This window comes from Falco peregrinus, chromosome 10, assembly GCF_023634155.1.
Source record: "Falco peregrinus isolate bFalPer1 chromosome 10, bFalPer1.pri, whole genome shotgun sequence".
Lineage (NCBI taxonomy): Eukaryota > Metazoa > Chordata > Aves > Falconiformes > Falconidae > Falco > Falco peregrinus.
The window spans coordinates 7,176,794-7,191,473 of NC_073730.1; the positions used below are offsets into that span (position 1 = coordinate 7,176,794).

Below are 14,680 nucleotides of genomic sequence, written 5' to 3' on the forward strand. Positions count from 1 at the left end.
GCCAGCTGTGCCTGCTCGCCGGCTCCCTGGGCAGTGGCTTTGCTGTAGCCAGAGTGGATGTCAGACAAGGGCAAGGGGCAGTTTGTAGGTAGAAGCGGTATGTTTTATTAGGGTTTACAGTTTATAAGCATTTTTCTACGTGCAGTTCATATGTACCTAACTCAGAACAATTGTTCTGGTTCCCGGTGAGATCTATTTCTGTCCCGGGTCTGAGGCAAGGCTTTTATGCTCAGCAACTTGCCTTACTTTCTAGTTATACCAGATCCTACGGACTATGAGCTAGACTCTGTGGAGGAAGCTCTGACAATTTAGATGCACTGTACTGATTATAATTTTCCCTAATGAGGACCTGCTAGCACACGTGCACCCACATATACGCACCCATTCCAGCATTGTTTAAAATGGCATTAATAATATAGGGTAGGGTTTTTTCCAACTGGCTGTCATTTTGAAAAGTTATAGGAGAGAATACATGTAATTTGAAAATCTCTTGTGATAAGATTAAAATAAGTCTTTTATTTGCAGAAGAGTGACGTGACTTTAATAGTATGGAAACACTTTATTAGAGTTGTTAACGTTAAGCTGCATCAAGACATGTTCCATCAGTGGTTCCTCTTGATCATGTCAGAAATTTGTCATGTTGGACCCTATTGTAACTCCAGGCATGGGTTGCCTTGGATTATGACCTGGTACGTCCTATTTATTATAGGCTTATTATATAGCTTATTACATGCTTGTCTTTACGACAATAAATACTATACCTTTTCACGAAAGCTACACTTTCTGTTCTCTCTGCTTCATTTCCTTGTTGTCTTGCCCTGCGCTGAGGGGTCCTTGGTGAGCATTGCCAGAGATTACCACAGCATGGACAACACTATCCTCTTGGGATGGACTTCTCCCAGGGCCCAGCTCCTCTCCAGCTCCCCGGAGCACTTGGGATTGCAGTGCCTGCTGCAAAATCCCTTTGCCTTTCGCTGTGTGCTCAGGTTGCTGGCTGTCGTCAAACATAGCCTTAATTCCCCGGACTATTATCCCAGCTCAGTAGGAAGGAAAACTGCCATTAACTAAAACTGATTTGATAAACAGTTTGTGATTATTTGGACTACACTCAAGAAAATCTGTGCTCAACTGAAGGAGGGGAAAAAAAAAAAAAAGCAGTAAAATTTTCAGATGGTTCCAGTAGAGGAATGCCTGTTCAAGTGTTAAAGTTTTATTTGTGGCCAGTTTTGGTTTGTGTTTGGGATTTTCTAGAGGGGAGGTTTGTTATATTTTAAATTAGCATCATCAGGATCTGCTGGGCTACTGTTCAGCTAGTAACATTTTTGTGGTTAATTCAGGAGCTGGTTTTATTATTTGTAGGAAGCCGCAGCTTTAACTTGGTAAGCAAAATACTGAACATAATATGTACAAGTAGGAAAAGGAAAGAGTGCTAAAAGAGCCCCGAGCCGGGTAGCTGGTCCATTACCTCCTGTACTGGAGGTAATTTCAACCACCTGTATGGTGCAACAGGTTTTGATCACAACCATGGCCATGTAAACTGGAACCTTGGGGGGAAATCTTACTAGCTTCTTGGTGTGATAGTTTGGGGTTTTTTTTCCCTAATGATCCTTATGTGTGAACTTTTCTTTAAACTTGAAAAAGGGAGTCAAAACCAACTTGGAATTGCACAGTTGAGGTGATGACTTTTTAGACAGTGGGTTTTAGTCAGGATCTAGAAACATTTTTGGGGCAAAGCTCCTACTTTATTGCAAACACTTTTGTTGAAGTCTGCCTCTGTTGGTCTTGGATTTCTCCTTGGTCTTTGCCGTGAGATTACACTTGAGCTGAGGACTCGGTGGGCATCAAGTTGTGCAAAATGCTGCAATACAACAAGAGGGGTTCCAGTTTCTAAGTGTACGCTGCTTTTTTCTAACTCTGAGTGGCATATTTTTTAAAAGTCACTCTTTTGAGTGCTAAATTGGTGGTGAATGCCTTTTCAATTATTTTGGAGTATGCTGCAAACTGAGAAACTGACTTCTACTCTGCTTTGCCGTTTCCCTAGGCAATTCCCTAGGAGGTTTTAAGAATAGCAGCACATGCTTTGTCTTGGTTTGCTTCTGCAATGAATTTTGGTGATAAAATCGTACCTTAACAAGATGAAATGATTTGTGGACCAGATAACTAGACTCAGTGCAAGAGAGAGGGTAGGAGGGGAAAGGTGCAGGACTGCTGTTTCTGGGGAGTGGCAGGTCATTACAGGGCTGGATCAGTTGCCTTTAAAGCTTCATCCTCAGAGGACTGTGGTCTTCCCCTATGGATGGAGAGGGCTGTATAGAAGACAGCACATGACCCTTCTCAGTGGTGCATTATTTAGAAGAATGTTTGTATTTCGAGATGATGCATTTTTGTGGATGTTGCTTTGCAGACATATAGGAAAATTGCAGCAGTAGTTTTGTAACTGTTTCAAAGTGTCTTTATTGTGTTATTAGTCTGATGGATTTTAAGGTTTTTCTGGATATAGGGACAATGGAATCATGTTTTCAACTGAAAAATGTAAATTTAAACTCTTCCATGTTTACTAATTTGATGCAAAAGTAATCCCAGTGTGTCACAGGCGGTTTAATATGATGTTTTGAATGTAGAGAATGAACTTGTGAATTTTATTTATGTGAAGGCTTTTGATTCTAACAGCTGCGCTAATAGATATCTGTTACTTCCTCGTGGGAGAGCTCTCAAAGTGGGGAGAGGTTATTGTTTTCGCAGCCTGTCCTTGTGTGTCTTAGATATTATGTGGTTGTAGGCTGCGGGCAGACAGTTCTCACTGTGGGCCGCATTGCCTCTGTTCGGTGAAGTCCTTGCCAGCTGTAGAAGCTGTCAGAGACTAATTGTCCTTTTCTGTCTTTTTAAAACCTCATACTTTATTGAAGTTTATAATTGAGAAAATTATAGAGAGTTCTCTTCCATACTTGATTTTTCTATATTGATCCCCATTTTCAGTTCAGAAAGGCATTCTCCTTCTGGAACATATCTTACGCAAGAACACTGTAAAATTATTTACAGAGCAGTTTTGCTCTTAAAATTAACCAGAATTGAATAAGACTGAGGGGAGAGGTCAGAATTTCTCCCATAGGAGTAAATCCTACTTCTTGGGGGGGGTGGGCAATTGAGAAATTTACCATTAAGTTATCTAAGATACTGACGAAGAGAATTAAATTGACAGCCAGGAGACCGTCGGGCAGAGCTTGGAGTGTCGGGGGGAGCTTGGGGCTCCATGGCTGTGGGTGCTGCTGGGTGGCGGTGGCTGCAGCTCCCGGCCAGCTCCGACGCTGCCCACCTGCTCACCATCTTCCTGGCCAGCAGCTTATCCACAGAGATGCCAAAGCTGTGACTGAAGCCATAGTGTGTGTGGGGGGGAAGCCAGGAAGGAACTAGTTGTACAGAACAAAGAGAAAGATAATAGTGTCAGTTATGCTGGTTTTAGCATTAAAAGATTGTTATTTAGCCAAAAAGATTATTTTCTGAAAGTACATAAAGCAGCATGTTTAATGGAACACCTTTTCCATACTGGAGATGTGAGGAAGAGAGACTGACTTGATCTGAAAACACATCAAAATGATATTTAAATGCAAGTTGACTGTCCCTTTAATCAGTAAATAATGAGGCAATGCTTCTAACCTGTGTGAGCCTAAACTGAGAAAAAGAGGAATAAATTATTACAGTGGATCATGTACAGCAGCTAGTAGTGTTGTAACTCCTGATCAAAGCAGAAGCTGTGTTTGTCTGTCACCGGGAGCTTGGCAGAGGGGTTGCGTTGCTCTCTGAGCAGCAAAACTCAGTGTCACATTTGAAGTGTGTTGGTTTGGTTTGGGTATTTTTTTTTCCCTTTGATTTCCTTACTGTCATATAAAAAAAGATAGTAAACGTAGTCAGTAGTGGGTGCACAGATATGAAAAGTGCTCTGCTTACTAACTGTCGAGTTTTATAATCTTGTCTAGCAGTTTGGGGGGTTTTTCCTCGTGCTTTTTGTACGTTTGCTTTATTTGAGAAAGGCAAGCAGCTTTCCTTTGCACGCAGAGGAGACGTGTGGTCACTGCTCTGGTATTTGGATGGGACCCCATCTGCCTGGCCACCTCCAGCTGGGGCTCTGCCAGCCTGGGGAGGCCTGACTGTGCGTCCCTGGGGTGCTTTATAGCCCCTGGGTACACGTGGCAGCTCTGCAGGTTGGGCTTCTTCCACCCAGCTATCCATATGGTCCTGAAACAAGCATCCTCTAGAAATCACAGCTGGGCTGGCTGGTTGAGACATCTGAATTCATGTCTAGTGCTGATGCTGAGGGGGACAGCCCCTTGATTTTGACTTAATTAAGACTTGTCTGACATGGTGGCTTTTTTTTTTTTTTTTTTTTGAGAACATGTATGCCTTACATAATGCATTAAAACCTTTAACGAGAAGGAGCTTCCTAAAAGAGAAATACGCAGTTGAATTTAATGCTTAGTGGGGGAAGGCCAGGCAGTGGGTTATTACCTACAGACATGTTATTTGAGGAAAAGGTATAGTGCTTTTGATGGGCTCGGTAGGCAAGTTGCTGTCCTCTGATCTAACTTTTCCCCTTTCCTTGCGAACAGAAAAGCTTGCAGAAGCTCAGCGCAGGTTTACGACTCTTCGGACTGAGTTACAGTCAACTTTGGATGCACAGAAAGAAGCCAGTGGGGTGTCCACACTGCAGCGGCGCAGAAAGCCGGTCTTCCACCTGTCCCACGAAGAGCGTGTCCAACATAGGAATATCAAAGATCTGAAATTGGCCTTCAGCGAGCTCTACCTCAGCCTCATCTTACTGCAGAACTATCAGGTACTTGCAAAAAGAGGTGGTTTTACAAAGCCCTGCATGTAAACATCTCTGTGCTTTGTGTATCTTTGAGTTGCCTCATTCAAGACATCTTTTTAAAATTTCTTTTTTTTTTTTTTGGTCCCTAAACAATTTTAAAGAAAAGGCAGATGCCTGGCAGCTAGCAGCATACGCCTTGTTGCTTTTTGTTGAGCTAGAAATGCTGAGCTGACCTGCAGAAGGACCTTCCTTCTTCCTTTTCTGGGCTGGCTGACCCCAGCACCCTTGGCCCGGGCATGGCCAGAACACGAAGTCACATTGGGACCTCCTTCTTCTGTAATACGTTGCTCTGTGCAGGGCTGGAGCTGGCAAGTTAGTGAAGAAGCTCTTTTATCTAGTATTTGTAATGAAACTTGAAATGCTAATGTACTGTTTCCTCTTGGCGTTACCATGGCAGTGGCTGTGACCTTGCTATATCAGAATTTCTTGTTAAAACATCCATTTTAAAAAAAAGTGTTTTTAATTCTGTAGGATACAGGCTCGTTTGCCTTGAAGTATGAAAAAACAAATCTTTAGTTGTACTTGGATTTCTGGCATGAAAGGGCATGGTAAATATTGCAGATGCTGATCTTGTTCCAAAAAATCTTGAAACAAGGATCTGAAACTGTTAAGATCCTTTTTGCTGGGCTAACTCTTTTGGTGTTAAAAACTCTGAAATGCTTTTAAATGTCTTACTGTGAGGGTTTTTAGCTTGTTAAGTAAGAGTGTTTTGAAGTTAAATTCACTACATCTGTGTTTAGATCTTTACCAGCATTGTACTGGAGAATTTTACTAAACAAAATTCACCGTAAGAATTAATCTAGTATCGCTCTGTAGTATGGACAAAACATATTCTTCCAAAATTCTGAGTGTCTGTACCTCTCCTAAAGTGATGTTACGTCTTTGAGCACTTGTCCAGAAATTATTTATGAGTTTTTCAATAAAGCCCTTTAAATTTTAGGGATAGTTTCTACTTCAAAATCCTGGGAAAGATGGAGTATCTGTAGCTTTTCAGGAGTAAATCAGTATTACGTGCTGTGATTTCTTCCCTTTAAAAAAAAAATAATAATAATAAAAAAAAAAAAACAAACAAAGAAAAGAAAGATCATAGGTCATTCCCCTGGAAAATATTTTCCTATTATTCATCAGTGAAGAAAGGCATCTTTCACACTTATGTTTTTGCTTTTTGCTAAAACATCCATTGTATGTATACCAAATATTGATGTAAAACCCATCTGGATTTGATAGCTTTCACAGTTTCCAAAAGGAGAAGAGCTTCTTTCTATAACATAACTTCAAAGAGAGAACCAGAAAAATTAATTCAAATTGGTCATGAAGTTGAGGACAAAGAATACAAGTACTAGAACAGACACAAAACCAAATCCCACAATATGACTCTTCAACGCTTTTGGGCTTAGAATATAAGAACAAGGAATACTCAAGCTTTTGCAGTTTTAGAGAGGAAAATCAACAACCTGGTGGGAAGATGATGTATCTGAGGCCTTCATGTAGGAGGTAAAGTGAAGTCGACAGGTGGCATTATAAATATCAGACTATGGGTTTCATGTAATGCCAAAGTCTTGAGTTGGGTTACTGAGAAGGGAAGATCCATGTGAAGCGAATTCCTCAGTCTGTTAGGACTGAACAAGTTGGATGCGTTCATTCCTAAGGTACACAAACCAAACACCAAGTGAAACTGTAACTTGTCTCCGGGGCAGCTGTTACTTGTTTAACTTAATCTTCTGATAAAATTAATATATTGTTAACAGTAATGTATCATTCCAGAGTGTGTGCATAGATAGATAAATCTATTTGAAATAGTGTGTTTTAAAGAAAAATCTTGAGAAATTAAGCATATAATATTTACTTATGTATATTGTATATAATGTAGTCTGTTCATCAGGCAATAATGGAGGCTGAATCAGTCTTATTTAATTGCTGTGCATCTGCCTTGCTGGTGCGTTTCCTAATACACTGGTATGTCAGCAAAGATTTTTGAGTCCACTGTTTGCTTCTACTTGATCTTGCATGATATTATTGCCGAAGTTGCACTGTTTGGTTGTTTTCACCTTTAATGACAAAACAGATCATTAGTTGATTCACTTCAATGGATTAGATCAGTTTTCAGCAGAAATGGAAGTCAGACTTGGAGAAAGCCCCTTGCCTAATAAAAGCATTATGAATAGCAAGCATAGCAGAACGTCTGACCGCATAAATGATGTTTGACTGTTCTGTTTCACAGTTCCATTGCTGCATGTTCCTTGTCACAAGTACTGCTGTAACCAACAGTGGTTTTATCATGCGCTTTGGGGTTGCAGAATTTTTGCAGCTAGAGGATGAAACACTGCTGGAGAGCTTCTAGGGTGCCCAGCATAAGCATGCCCCGACTGGCCAAGGCACACCGCACTTAGGCTGTGATAGCCCACGTGGCACAAAAAGTGATGTTAGTTCAGGCTACAGAAAAATCTCTGACCAAAATCATCATTTTGTTGCCTTTTTCATTTCAAGTTTCTTAAATAGTGATCTGCTCCTCCGGGGGTGGAATGCTGGCTTTTCCAATAGAAAGTAATTAAAGTCTCTTGTCTGCAATAATGCAGATCGTTAATGCATTGGCTTCCTGCCTCTGCCGCCCTAGCCTCATTTCCCCACCTATATACTAGGGGTCTGGTATTAAATCACTCAGAGCATAATTAGATTCAAAATAATTTCAGTGAGTAGTTGGCGCCTCTCCCCAGGGCATTGGATTTTGCTGTTTTTCTCCATTTCTATTTCCAAGCTACTTTCTAAGCTTTGTTAGAAGTAAATCTTGCCATGGTCTGTCTGCGTTCCTCCTGTTGCTTGAATGAAACGTTGAGTCTTTTGAGTGGTGTTTTATGAAATGCAGGAGTTCAGATGCATCGTGTCACGGCGGTTGCTGGCAGTGTGGTGAGCTTTGCCTCTCTTAGTTACTGGGCATTACAAGAGTGTTGGGGCAGGGCTCATATACAACTTGGAAATCAACCGTTAATTCTTGGTTTAATGCAGCATCATGTGCTTATCTCTGCAGATATCTCTAGAGTTACATCTCCCACATCTGCAAGCCTCAACTAGTTTTGCAGTTATTGTGCAATGTACTAGGTGGAAAAGGATGCTGCTATGGGGGTGCGCTTGTTTGGATTTAAGCTGCAGCATTCAAAACTTTCATACAAAGATTTCCCATCTGTAGTGCACTTATCTGGAGAACTTGATTTGAAAATCAATGTAAAGTTTAAAGAAACTAGAAGTCAGTAGCCTGGCCTTTTCAGAAGGGGAAAACCGCTTGAAGGACTGACTGGGGGAGCTGAGACAAAACGTAGCCTTCCTGCAGCTCTGTATGTTTGTTAAGAGCTCATTACAGCTCCTGCTCATCCAGAGTTGCCATACCTGGAACGTATGCAGTCAGGTGTGCCCAGACAGAGGGAGCGTGTCTGGAAGTAACTTCAAACATACAAGTGTCGAATATGTCCAAAGGTTATTTGTCTTCAGTGTGGTTTCATCAGGAATGTCATTGCTTCCTGCATTAAGGAGGAAAGTGGCAGTGATTTGGCTTTTTCAGGGAATATGAGGTTTAGGTAGTTCCCGACAAATAAGTGACCTGTTTTTATGCCCTTGAGTCCCGTGTTTTTTCTGTTATTTGCCGGGCATATGTAGGGATATATATTACTTCTAATAAAGTAGTAGCTCGTACTTCCTCACAATAGACGCAATTATTCTGATTCTTCTTATTAACTTTTTTTTTTTTTTTTTTGCTAGCACTGGAAATAGAACCATTTAGCTTTCTTGGCAGGTGACTGAGGTTAAAAGTAACTCTTCTCCCTTGTCTGCAGAACCTGAACTTCACCGGCTTCCGCAAGATCTTAAAGAAGCATGACAAGAACCTGGAGACAGCGCGGGGGGCAGAGTGGCGTGTGGCCGAGGTGGAGGTGGCACCCTTCTACACCTGCAAGAAGATCAACCAGCTTATATCCGAAACGGAGGTAAAGATGCTAGTCTGGGCATTGCTCCTCTTTTATGTAGAAAACAGTATTTTCTTGTTCGCTACTGATTCCTGTAACGTTTTGCCCTCTCTATAGCTTGTATTCACCACCAAGACAACTGTTAATTGATTTTGAAATGCCACTGATTTCTGGCACTGCTTACGTAGATTTGGGTATGTTCTCTTCAGCTGGTAACTTTTCACTCGGAAGAGCTAGTGCAGTGTTTGCTTCTATTGTGTAGTCACTTGATGCGGTGTGGTGGGCTTTTCATATCTTTGTTACCATTTATTAGGGGAGTATTGGGCCAGGGCTCAAATGTAACATGGAAACCAACCGTTATTTTTTATTTGAATGCAGCACCACGTGCTTATCATTAGAATGAACTTCTGTGATGTGTATCTTTCATCTCCTTAGGAAGTGGTGACCAATGAGTTAGAAGATGGAGACAGACAGAAGGCTATGAAGCGTTTGCGTGTTCCACCCTTAGGAGCAGCTCAGGTGAGAGACTGAGTTATGCAGCAAAGCTGCTTCTCCAACTTGTTGAGGTGCCCAATTAGATTCAATATCTGAACAAATTAGTGAAAATAACTGATGTGAGCATGCTCTGCAAATTGAGGGGGGCACGATCACGTAATCCATTTTGGTTCTGGAAAATCTGGAAGTAGCCTACTTACTGTTCCTAATGCACTCAGACAAGGTAATGAAGGGATGAGATAAATAGTTAAAGGAAATTCGTGCTAATAATAACACATGCTTAGTGTTTGTGCGGTCCAGAATATTTTTCAAAGGGTGCCGAGATGCCCAAGCTCTGTTTCAACACAGCAACAACATAGGCAAGAATGTTATGCAGCATTTTCAGTTTTAAAAACCTCACTTCAAGAGCAAGAGTGCCGTCAGCGTCAGAACATTAATTCCTGATTTAAAGTTTACTCCGCAGATTAATGACTTTGCTGATAACCTTTTGACCCCACCTTAATTCCACCGTTGCTTTGTTTGCAGCCTGTACCAGCCTGGACTACATTCAGGGTTGGATTGTTCTGTGGGTTGTTCATTGCACTGAACGTCACTGTCATACTTTCAGGTGGGTATCGTTGGCTGGACCGGCTGCTGCCGTGCCTTGGTTTGGATATGTCGGGATGCTTGGGATTAAATGAGGCTGAGTCACATCACGCTGTTATGAACTGTTAGTTCTGCTCCAGTAATAGGTTGTGGGGTTTCTCATGTTATGTATGTAGATTTTGGATTTGGACTTTGAACATATTATGGTTTGTTCTCTTGGTTTCCTCCTTATTCTTGGAGGGATAATCTGGAGGTGCAACATCCATGTGTAAAGACAGATTTCTGTTATTGTTCTGTGAACATGCAGCCCTCACCCACCTTGAGAGAGATGCTCGTAGAACTTAATTTTTGCACAGTACTGACTCCCTACAGAGAATGGGACCAGACATGGAGCCATGTGAGCACCATGCCAGTTGGGACATTTTCATGTAGAAATTTCTAGGATTTCAATGCCTGGTGCCTGTTAAGGGCATTAATTGAATTGTTCTTGTTGGCAGATTTTGGTGAGGTTGTTTATTGCATATCTGAGGCCTTGGTTTTATTCTGTTTTGTGCCTTCTGAGTTTGGACTCTGATTAGAGTAAAAGCCATGTTAGTACTGTAAATCCAGATCCAGTGCTTAATCACAAGCAACTTTGCTAATTGCGTGTGTGATTTCAGTAGTCTTGTAACTTGCTTAAGGAGTACAAAGGAAAAGCCTTAACAAATCAACGTACGAGCTCTTGCATTAGGGAAAGCCCATGTCTGTGTTTTTGACTTAAAAGAATTTTTAATCAGATGTTTCTGTAATTGGATCCTGTCATCTCTTGGGATAAAATGTCTCTGTTTGAGAAGCTGTTTGCAGTGCTCCCGGTTTGGTCTTCCTGTGGTAGCAGCAGAAAGTTGACCTGTCTGTGTAAAGGGTCTGTTTAATGTGTAGTAGCTGTTCTTTATTCATTGTATCTTTTTTTTTTTTTTTTCCCCTGTTACTTAGACATTTGATCTCTTCGTGAGATGCAAATATGATTAAGCCAGTTGTTTGCTTTATGGTTCAGTATTAAGAATAAAAAAGTTACACAGTTGTGAGAAGGAATTCATAAAAATGATTGTATCTCTAGGGCAGATGTAACTAACCTAGTGTGAATAATAGGTATGTTTGTATCTGCAGACGTGATCTGATATCTGTACGTTACTTCAGATATTGGGAAAAACCTGTATTGTAACTGTAAAGTGTTTTTAATTGGATGTTACTTTGCTAACCTCTCTGCTACTTTTGCCAGATTATTTTCATGATTTGATTGACTAAGATAGGATTTTAGTATGCAATGTGTAGGGTCTGTGAAACAGCATTAGAACACGGCTTGCAATAGTAAATCACTTCCTTATTGCCTGATTTTAAAACAAGAACAGCAACATTTTGCAGAGATGAGTTCATAATAACTTGGGGTCTGTTAAAGACTGCACATGCTACAGGTGGCTCCCAGGAGGGTGTCACCCTAGAGAGTACCAATTTTGAGGCCTCACCGTTTCTGTGTCAGCTTTCCTAGGTGCCACAGTGTGTAACTGAGGCTGAAAGTTCGTGGAAATGGGCATAACCAGAAACCTGTAAGATTTCACGCAAAATCTCAAGGCTCTTGTTGCAGCAGTGCCCTGTCTCTTGTTTGAGAATTACGCTGCGATGCCGCTGGGCTTGTCACCAGGGACATCTTTGTCTCTGAGCACCTTGTTCAGAGCCCACGCTTGCTGGAGGGATGCGTTGAGCGAGTGTCACCTGCCTGCTGACCCTACGGGGTGACTTCGCTTGTATTGGATTTGGGTGGAAACACTACGAATGGAAAAGCTCTTTGCCTCGGGGCTGTAGTACTGAGCCCTGCACTGGGTCATGCCAGTTTGGAACCTCATACACCTTTGCAGGGCACTTCCCTGCAAGCGGGGTCCTTTGAGGGTCTTCAGTCCAACTGCTCGGCTGTAGTGAAGAACATGGTTCAGTTAAGAAACATGAAAAGGGAATCAAATCTAGCCTTTGCACTGTGGAGGCTAAACTACACAGGGTCTTAGTATCAGAGGAGGGAAAACCAGAAATACTCGCTTCCACATTTTAGTATCTCAGCTGCTCATGCTGTTCAGCATCTGGTTTTTCTCCAGAACGAGCCGCTGTTTCACACTGCCGTTATGGCCCTCTACCACCCTGAGCATCCAGAAATCAGGTTAGTGTGCGTTAGCTGTGGAAGTTATATGCTAAGCTGTCATATTGAACTACGTTTGCTTCGGGAAAAACCACAGCACACAGCACATCTGTCCTGTTCAGTCTAGACATTTCTTGGGGCTACTCTGTCCACTTTGGAAGCACCTCCCTTGGTTTACAGATTAAATTTTAAATGCTGCTTCTGCAAGTCCCTGTTTAAGACTTATTTCTTTCAGCTTCCTCAGGGTGTCTGTCTTTTCTGTCCAAAATTTGACTCCATTCTGCCTGAATCCAGTAGTCCCTTTAAGTCTTAAATTTAAAGCAGCAGTTCTTGAGTCATTGTTCCTTGCACAATTTTCCTCCATAATCTTATATAGTATAAAGTACAGATGCTGAACACATGAAACTTCTTATGGGTATGCTTTCTCTGAAGAAAAGTTTGAAAAATTTGAGGCTTTAATTTAGACAGGAAGGTTTGTGGGCATAAATTCTTAGCATCAATTCTGTAAACCTGCATGTTCCTTTTCTCCCCTCCTAAAAAACATGTGGGTGAGAAACACTTAATGAAGCTGGAATTGAGGATTGAAACAATTGTATTTTATTTGTATATTTATTTTCTCATAAAACCTGTATCGGCCAGCGGGGGGATCGGTATTTTGCAGAGGCTTGTGCTAGAGAAGCTGCTGCTGTATAAGGCTACTTGTTATTTGAAATTAAGCAAATTTGTTTCCAAAACCCTGAAGAGTGAACAAAGGAAGCAACAGGCTTTCCAGTAGTGCTGCCTTGCGTTGGGTTCTCTCTTTGGGTGCGGTTGGCTATTAGATTACTAGTTATGAATATGTATTACATTACAGTTGTATTGAGTTCAGTGATTAGGCATAGTTTAGCATTGTTTTAAATACTCTAAGTGGCTCTTGGTTTTGTTGGGGAGCTGAAGTATTTCATCTCCACTCAACCAGAAGTTTTAAGTGCACGTAGTCACCATTTACACTAGTGCTGTCCCTCGTGCCTGTAGTGCGAGACAGGGGAGCTGAGAGGCTGCTAATGCCCCAGCTACAACAACTGGCGAGCAGATTTTCCCCAGAGCGCTCCTGAGTCCTCAGACAGGCCAGGCAAAAAGTTCTCCGCTTGCTGGAAGGTGCAGGCGCGTGCGAGCGTACCCCGTTTTCACGGGGTACAGCCAAGCATCTGAGAACCAGCATAAAGCAGTGGAGCGCAGCTTTGCTTTGTGGCATGACCTGTGCTGTCACTAAAGTAATTTCATTTTTGTCTTTGCCAGGTGTGGCTTTTATAGATGGACCAAATGTGTGGCCACTGGTGAGAATCTATCGAGGTGGCTTTCTCCTGATAGAATTCCTCTTTCTCCTGGGTATCAACACATATGGCTGGAGACAGGCTGGAGTGAATCACGTCCTCATCTTCGAACTCAATCCCCGCAGCAACTTGTCCCATCAACATCTCTTTGAGGTAAACAGGATAGATTATAGGAGGGGTTGAGCTGTGCGGCGTATCAGGAGGATAAATCCTGCACCATTTCCTGGCAAGGAGTTCTAATACAATTAGAAGAGGAAGTTGCTGAAGGCTGATTAGATTACAGGATTGAGCACTGTTCTCCCTTTTCTTATAATGAGAATTCATTGTAGGTTTCAGAGCTATATTTTCATAAGGTATCTACGTGTTTTTTCTATCTTTCTATAGATTGCTGGTTTCCTGGGTGTTTTGTGGTGCCTGAGCCTGCTGGCATGTATATATGGTAAATTCACCTACATCCCTATGCAGGTGAATCCACTCATCTTGTACGGCTTCATGTTGCTTTTTCTCATCAACCCTACCAAAACCTTATATTACAAGTCCCGTTTTTGGCTGCTCAAACTATTGGTAAGTCTCAAACCTGACTGAAATAAATAAATTTCTAAAAAATGCTGTAGCTGAGCAGTAGAGGTTAAGTATATAGAAGTGTCGCTAATCTTCAGGAAAGAGGGATGCTTATATAGCACTGTGTGTTCATAGAGCAGACCTGAAAAGGTATTGACTGCAAATGGTTGTTGAGCATGGGTTTACAGAAACAACTTCTGCTTGTCTGTACCAGTCTGCCATTATCTTTGTGTTACAGGTAGCTACTTGTTAATCTCCCCATAGACAGCCGTATACATACTTTGCACGTATAGAAACATTCACGTATCTTTGCTTGTTTGTTCCTTAATGTAGTGAAACAGTTTGACTGGGGTGACGATGCTCTAAGGCAGGGCTGCATGGATGCTCCTCACCCCAAACTGGGGCAGTGCCAACACAGAGAGGGTTCACCAATGGAGAGGGAACCTTTGCAAAGGTTACTGCTTACAAAATTAAGTTCATGGGTAGGATTTTTTTTCAGCAAATCTGTTTGCGGTCTTACACAAGCTATTTATTTTAGACCCAGCTCCTATTTTCCAGGTAAATTAATCTGGTAAATTACATGTAAATACGTGTGCTACTTCAGTGTTCCAGTTATAGGTGGGAGCTCCAAAAGAACAGTTTTCAAACTTGTTGGATGGCTCATCAGTCTCTTCCCAGGTGGCTGTTTCACACATTCATACCCACCCTGTATGCGCTTTTAAATTGACTTTAATCAGTTTGGTTC

General features: G+C 41.7%; 1 protein-coding gene across 2 annotated transcripts in view; it reads left to right on the plus strand.

Annotated features, from left to right (window-relative positions):
* XPR1 (xenotropic and polytropic retrovirus receptor 1) overlaps window positions 1–14,680 on the plus strand; it is a 109,449-nt gene that overhangs the window by 74,604 nt on the left and 20,165 nt on the right. For both annotated transcript variants that reach the window (XM_055815702.1, XM_055815703.1), the window contains 6 exons: window positions 4,605–4,828; window positions 8,689–8,838; window positions 9,253–9,336; window positions 9,838–9,919; window positions 13,340–13,527; window positions 13,759–13,938. In XM_055815702.1, the coding sequence (XP_055671677.1) occupies window positions 4,605–4,828; window positions 8,689–8,838; window positions 9,253–9,336; window positions 9,838–9,919; window positions 13,340–13,527; window positions 13,759–13,938 (908 nt within the window). The remainder of the gene's footprint in view (window positions 1–4,604; window positions 4,829–8,688; window positions 8,839–9,252; window positions 9,337–9,837; window positions 9,920–13,339; window positions 13,528–13,758; window positions 13,939–14,680) is intronic.